We start from the raw sequence: 7,456 nt of genomic DNA on the forward strand, positions 1-7,456 counted from the left end.
GGGAGGGGAGGGGGTGAATCCCTTGGCCGTGGCTGGAAAGCGAGGCTTCAGAGGAGCCGTCCCTGACGTCGTCTCACCCTACAGTGGGCTCCAGCGTGCTTCAGGACGAGCGGCGGTACTCGGGAGATGTGGCCATTGACATGGACAATCGGACGAGCCAGCAGTTGCAACTAATCAATGAACAGGTACCTCTGAGATGGGGGTATAAAAAGGAGGAGGTGGGCTCTTGTCATTTCATTTTTAAAGTTATGTATGGAGCCTGTGAACCCTCCAGGGTTTTCAGACTATAACTCCCGGTCTCCCTTGCCACTGGCTGGAGTAGCTGAGGCTGCTGGGAGTTGACGTCTGAAATATTTGGGGGCACCAGGGCGGTCCATTCTTGCCAGATTTCAGAAACTTGATTCCTTCAGTCCTGAGCTGGTAGTGCAGCACACCTGGGTGACAGGGCACCTGCGACATCTCTCTCTCTCTCTCTCTCTCTCACACACACACACACACACACACACACGGTTGTGGTTCTTTGAGCCAGAACCCTGTTAGATTTCAGGGAAGGCGAGATTGCAGAGGTTTTGCAAGATCTGAGCCACCTTTAAATGTTAATGCCATTTCCCTCGATTGACTGATGGCGCTGAGGGTCTGAATAAATTTCCAGCTCTTGCCAGAATCTAGCATGACAGCTAATGTGTCATGCCTATAGATAGGCCTGTGGGTTTTATGTTATCGTTCCATCAAAAGCTTTGCGAGCGCTCTGCGCTTCAGCCCTACTGACGCAGCTTCACTTGAGCTAAAGAACACAAAGAAAAAATATGCCGTCGAAGCAGTTTTACCCCTCGGTCGTTTTTTTTCCCCCCTGTTGATCTACCCAGATGAATCACTGAGCTGTGTACCAGAGCACAGGCCGGGCCGGGGGATCAAGCGACTGCTCCAGAATATTGGAGAATAACTTCGAAACTGGAAAGCCATACAGTTATTGGGTGTATGGGGAAATTTTACTGGCCACTCAGTGACCTTAAATGCCTCCCTCTAGAACAGTACTTCTCAGCCTTGGCCACTTCAAGCCGTGTGAGCTTCAACTCCCGGAATCCCCCAGCCAGCCTTGCTCTAGGAAGTAATGAAGCTGAACCATCTTTTTTGAACAGTGGAAAATTTAGATTCTGGTGAAGCCAGCTTCTTCTGGGTGGAACAAGAAAAAAGTCATCCCTTTTGTCTCTCCCCCAAGTAATGCTGGTTTTCTCATGTTGGCTTGCAACAGCCATTCATTTGCCTGGCCTCTGTTGGGAACTTGGGTCTTTTAAACTGGAGACACCAGTGAGTAAACGGTCTTCTGGGGGCAAAGCATAGTAGCAATAGTGGAGAATATGCGTAGCTCAGGGTTGAGATCTTACTGATTTATTATTTATTAGATTTATATCTTCCTTTATTTGTACTTGAGCTAAAAAAAAAACAGGAGAAATATGCCTCCAAAGCCATTTTACACCCCCACCCAATTGCTTTTTCTCTTTTGAGTGGCACAGATGATTTGCTGTCCTGTACACCGTAGCAGTGAATGTGTATCAGAAATATAGTGTTTTTCTAATACTTCTCTGCCTCTGGTAATTAAAGACACAGGTAGTCCTTGCTTAATGACCACAATCGGGACCAGAATTTCGGTTGCTAAGTGATGCGGTCAATAAGCGAATCCGACCTGAATTTATGACCTTTTATGCCATGGCCGTTAAGCGAATCACCGCAGGCATTAAGCAAACCACGTGGTCGTTAAGCGAATCATGCGGTTCCTGATTTTGCTTGTCAGAAGCTGGCTGGGAAGGTCGAAAATGGCAATCGTGTGACCACAGGGTGCTGTGAGCGTCATAAATACATACCGGTTGCCAAGCGCCTAAATTGCGATCACGTGACCACGGGGATGCTGCGGTGGTCGTAAGTGTGAGAACCGGTCATAAGTAAGTTTTTTCAACACAGTTGTAAGTCCGAACCATCAGTAAACGAATGGTTAAGTGAGGACTACCTATACTGGCAGGTCAGTATTTAGTGTGTAGAGTCTAAGTGGCATTTAAACTCTATAATTGGAAGCCTTTAAGCATCTTATTTTTATTTTAATTTAATTTTATTATTTTATTTTATTTTATTATCTTTTATTATCTTTTATTTTATTATCTTTTATTTTAATTTATTTATGGCAGTATGTTTGCTGACACCGTAGCTGTTTGCTTTAGGTTTGTAAATACTGTTGCGGAGCTTAAAGGAGGCTGTCTTTAAGGTTTGTGGATATGCTTAGGTTTCAAGACGATGGTCCAGAACACTCTGTGGCGGAAGAGCACATCCCCTGACTTTACGCTTTCCTCTTTGCAGGATTCATACATCCAGAGCCGGGCGGACACTATGCAAAACATCGAATCTACAATCGTCGAGCTGGGCTCCATATTTCAGCAACTGGCACACATGGTTAAAGAACAGGAAGAGACTATCCAGAGGTCAGGGGCCCAAGGGGCAGTGGAAAAACACAAGCTGGGTTCTCACATCATACTACGCCATAGTTTGCTTCATGGTGGCTTGCTAGGAAGCCACAACATGAGAGGGTTGAGTACGTGGGGCGAATCAGCCACCAAGTCTTATGTTCCTAAATGGACAATATGTGGCCTTTCCGTTGTGGTTGAACTCCAACTCCCATCAGCCCTAGCCGGCACCACCAACAAACTCAGGGTCCAAGCCTTCTCCCCACCCACAGAGTGTAGTGGAGGACCCTTTCTTGAAAGCATCTTCGGGCTGGACCACGGGGCGATCTTTGGCTCCTTCTTGGCACATTCCAGTTCTTATCTTCGAGGGACCAAATGCCTTCCTGTGTTAAATCTGCCAGCCCCTAATCCCCTTAAAATCTCTCCCTCCGTGTACAGGTAGTCCTCACTTAACAACCGTTTGTTTAGCGATGGTTCGGACTTACGATGGTGCTGGAAAAATTAACTTACAACTGGTCCTCACACTTACGACCATCACGGTGTCCCCACAGTCTTGTGATCACAATTTGGGCACTTGGCAACCGGTTTGCATTTATGACCATCGCAGTGTCACATGGTCACCGTTCCTGGCCAGCAAAATCAATGGGAAACCGCATGGTTTGCTTAACGCCTGCAGCGACTTGCTTAATGACTGCCGCAAAAAAGGTCGTAAAATTGGGTCGGATTCGCTTAATGACTGCTTTGCTTAGCAACCTAAATTCCTGTCCCAATGTCGTTAAGCGAGGGCTACCTGTAGCTTATTTTGTGGTGGGGGAACGTGAGGGCCGCCTCTTCTGAGGACGCCTCTGTTCTCTTGCTGCGGGCTTCACCGTTGCTGTCCTTCTGCCGCTTCCCTAGAATCGACGCCAACGTGGAAGACGCACAGCTGAACGTGGAAGGCGCGCACATGGAAATCCTGAAATACTTCCAGTCGGTGTCCTCCAACCGGTGGCTCATGGTGAAAATCTTCCTCATCCTGATCATCTTCTTCATCATCTTCGTCGTCTTCCTGGCCTGATGGAGGAGGTGGCTCGACTGCCCGTCCCCTTCCTCCTCCTTCCTGCGCCGCGATGGACGCAGGACTCTTCCGCTCTTTTGTGGAGCTGGCCGGCGGGAGGGGGAGGGTCGTCCCCGCCCCGTCCCCGCGCCGAAGACCCCTGCCCTCACTTTGCTGCAGCCCCTTGGCCCGAAGCCAGGTTGCCCTGATGGGAGTGCAATAGCATCTGGACTCTTCTGTGAAGGGCTGTGCCCCAGACCGCTCCTCCCCAAACGGGGCTCAGCCCAGCGGGTGGGTGGGATGCAGTGGGACCAGCATCTTCCCCCTCCCCTTCCCCTATGCCATGTATATTTTCCCAAGCCCTGACGTGCTAACAAGAACCCTCCCTTCTATTTTTTTTAACAAATATATTATGAGCATACAAGAATGGAATTTAACATCAACTCCTTCCTCCTCGATACACCATGAGGAGAGCCGGATTTTTAGGATCCGGAGGAGGCCTGGGCCTTTGGCCACCACACCCAGCGGGCTGGATTCCCTGCCTCGTTTTAGCCTATTTAAGTCGTCTTTTTTTTTTTTTTGTTTCTCTGTTGGGACAAGTTTTTAACCTTTGCCGGCCCATGAGTAGACCAGGCCCTTTGCCAAGCGTGTGGTCCTGCCCTCTTTTTCCCTCTATATGTGTTCTTGAGAAGGCAGGTTTGTGCCATGTTCGAGCCTTCCTGACCAAGTACGGTTTCTTGAAGCTAAACTGAGGTGGCAGAGTGGCGGATCAGATCTTGCCCACCCTTGGACTGGAAACAAGGTTCAGTCTTCCACAAGCTACCCTCCTCATCCCTCCCCTCCCTCCCTCCCTCCCTCCCTCCCCAGATTTCCTCCCTGGTGCAAGAGCGAGGCATCTGTGGACCTTGAACCATTGACGGCTTGCAGCTCTCAGCCTGGTTAATTGCAAGGAGCTCTGGGTGTTTAGTTCAGCAGCACGGGACGAGGTGAGGCTTTTCCGCCTCCCCTTGCTGTCGAGCGTTTCGGATTCCACGGTGTCCTCCTTTCCCGAGAGCAGAGAAAGCCTGCCAGCTTTCCCAAACCTACTAATTTTTACACTACTCGAGAATAATAAAATTATTAAGCTTTAATCCCCTTCTCTCTCCCCTGCCCCGCTTTTTTTTTTTTTAAAGAGCCTATGCTGGAGCCATTTCAGCTCCCTTTTGGCCTGGTTATGGTGGCTGAGCCGTGATGTCCTTTCCCACTTTTGTTCTTGTTCAGGGAGGTGAGGTGGTTCTCTTCCCTTCTGCCTGTGTTGAAATGGCCATTGCGTCCCACTGTTGGCATCTCCTTCTGCTCTCCAAAAACCTGGGAGACTGTGCCAGTGGTGAGGGGCGATCTCTCCACAGCATCTGGGTGGTGGGTGGGATGAGGCGTTCCTAACCCGAATTCTGGAGGAAAGTGGTCCTAGCTTTCCCTTGTGCTCCGAAAGCTATTAAACGAGAGCTTTACTTTAAACAAAAGCCCCACCCCTTCTGTGTCTTGTATGCTAGCCTCAGTTAGATGCCTCTAACTCAGTGTTTCTCAACCTTGGCCACTTTCAGATGTGTGGACTTCGACTCCTAGAATTCCCCAGCCAGGGGAATTCTGGGAGTCGAAGTCCACACATCCAAAAGTGGCCAAGGCTGAGAAACACGGCTCTCTTTACATCCACTTTTGTTCAGGCAACACATTAAGCTACCCCAGGATGTTCTGTGGATCCAGCCTGTGGGATTAATGCGGCTTTGTTGCGGCTTGCAAATCCAGAACACTGGATTAGTATGCGTGCCGTAGAAATGCCACCTCCCTGAACTCGGTCCCGGAGAGATGGTGCAATGATAGTCACAGCCAAAATCACAGCTGGGTGTTTACATGTACTGTAAGCGTACAGCATCAATGGGATGCATGTGTGTGCAGAGCAATTGCGTGGCACTTAAAAGGTTGGTGTTACCATCTGAGATGTGGGCTGTTTCTCCCAGAGGGTGTAACAAAGCTGCAACTGGAGTGGGTGGTAGGGGATGGGGTGGGTGGTACCAGCGGCGACCTCCTGTTTCCTTCGAGAAGTGATTGGTCTGCCCAAGTGTTGGATATTCCACACGGTTTAGATTCACCAATAAAGACCGCCCAGCCTGGAACGCATGCTGTCGAGGAAGGCAGCCATGCAGCGTGTGCGGCATATGAAGGTGCCGTTTGCTTCTTTGTGGTCGAGCGTGTTGTGCGAACCCAGCCAGTTGGGGTTGCTCAGCAATGGGCGTTGTGCAAACACACTGCTGACACAACAGCAGCTTTTCCTTGGGTTGAAATAAGCAAATCTTTTGGCCCAGCGTAAAGGGGTTTTATGGATGAAGGAGAAACGGCCAGTGAAGCTTTTCCTAAAGCTGACGCTGTAGTGTGATGGGGGTGGGGGGAGACACAAGGGGAAAAGTATAAAATACACAGTGGGGTACTTCTTAACTGAGGGCAATTCCAATTTAATAAATGTTATTTCTCGCCCCCCGCCATTTTCTGTGAAGAAAAGGGGAGTCATCCTAATAGTTATTTAATTCTGGGGATGTGATTTCACTTGCAGTACATTTTCATCTGAACCCTGGTGGTTTTTTGGAGGGTGGTAGATGTCTCCGGAAGGCAGGCAGTCCTTTAAAGCAATGTTTTTCAACCTCAGCAACTTCAAGATGTGTGCACTTCAACTCCAGAATTCCCCAGCCGGCAACACCGGCTTTAAAGCAAGGCACATGGCTCCTGTGTTTGAGAAGGAACATGTCAGATGCCCCTGCAAAGCTTTGGATGTTTGGTCAGAGGGGCATATTGTGGAGGTAGGATCCATGAGTATCTTCCAGTGCCTCCCTGGCAGAAGTGAAATAAGGTTGCTGGATGTCTGCAAACCAAGTAGCAAGAAGGCTATTGAAGAGGGAGATCTGGGTTCAAGTGCTCCCCTCCCCACCCCACCCCAAGGTGCTCACAGGGTGCCTCTGAAAGAGTCCAGCCTCCGTTGCAAGAGGATGGCTTTTGGGATAAAGGCTGCTGAGTCTAGATGATTTCCCAGTATATACAATAATAAGGACACTGCCCTAGAGAAAAGGTGGGCTATATCTGTAAGCCGCTTAATTCATTAACATACAGGATATATCAAAAGTCAGGCTTCACTGATGTACGTATGATACAACTTATGCTAAAATGTTTGGATAGCTCGCCAATGCTTCCTTACTGGCTTGACGCATTGACCTTTGAACTTTCCCAAGTACAGTGACATTTTCTCTTGGAAAAAAAAACCCGAATGAAATGTTTTATAATTGGTCTACAGGGCCTGACCTTCGGTAAACCCTGCGTTTAAAGGCATTTCATTTCTTGGAGGATCTTGGAGCACTCTGCAGTTAGACTGTAATCAGGCAGTCCATTATAACCCTAGAAAACCCTGTTCCACAAAATACAGGTAGTCCTCACTTAATAACCATTGGGTTTGTGAAGATGGTGCCGAAAAAGCTGACTTGCAACCGGTCCTCACCCTTATAGGACCGTTGCAGTGTCCCCGTGGTCACGTGATCACGATTTCGGTGCTTGACAACTGGTTCGCGTTTATGACCATCTCAGCATCCTGTGGTCATGTGATCTCCATTTTTTTACCTCCTTGGCTGGCTTCTGGCAAGCAAAATCAATGGGGAATTGTGTGATTTGCTTAACAAGCACATGGTTCACTTAACAACTGCCCCCCAAAAGGTCATAAACTCAGGTCAGATATGCTTAATGACTACTTTGCTTAGCTACTGAAATTCTGGTCTCCGTTGTGGTGGTTAAGCGAGGACTACCTGTATTCCTTAAAAGGGGTGGGAGAAGGGAAAACAAAGTCCTCCGACTTTCATAAACCCAGGCAAACTTGGGCAAACGCGTGCCTGGCAAAGCATCACTCTGGACTACTTGGAGGCCGCATTCTGCCCCAGTTCAGGGCCAACCG

At 48.8% G+C, this 7,456-nt stretch overlaps 1 protein-coding gene across 2 annotated transcripts in view; it reads left to right on the plus strand.

Annotated features, from left to right (window-relative positions):
* Nucleotides 1–4,619, plus strand: part of STX5 (syntaxin 5) — an 18,512-nt gene extending 13,893 nt beyond the window's left edge. For both annotated transcript variants that reach the window (XM_063317186.1, XM_063317185.1), the window contains exons 9-11: nt 85–185; nt 2,350–2,471; nt 3,351–4,619. In XM_063317186.1, coding sequence (XP_063173256.1) covers nt 85–185; nt 2,350–2,471; nt 3,351–3,510 — 383 coding nt within the window. In that variant the 3' untranslated portion in view covers nt 3,511–4,619. The remainder of the gene's footprint in view (nt 1–84; nt 186–2,349; nt 2,472–3,350) is intronic.
* Nucleotides 4,620–7,456: the final 2,837 nt, after the last annotated feature.

The sequence above is a fragment of the Candoia aspera genome, chromosome 17, assembly GCF_035149785.1.
Source record: "Candoia aspera isolate rCanAsp1 chromosome 17, rCanAsp1.hap2, whole genome shotgun sequence".
In the NCBI taxonomy this organism is placed as follows: Eukaryota; Metazoa; Chordata; class Lepidosauria; order Squamata; family Boidae; genus Candoia; species Candoia aspera.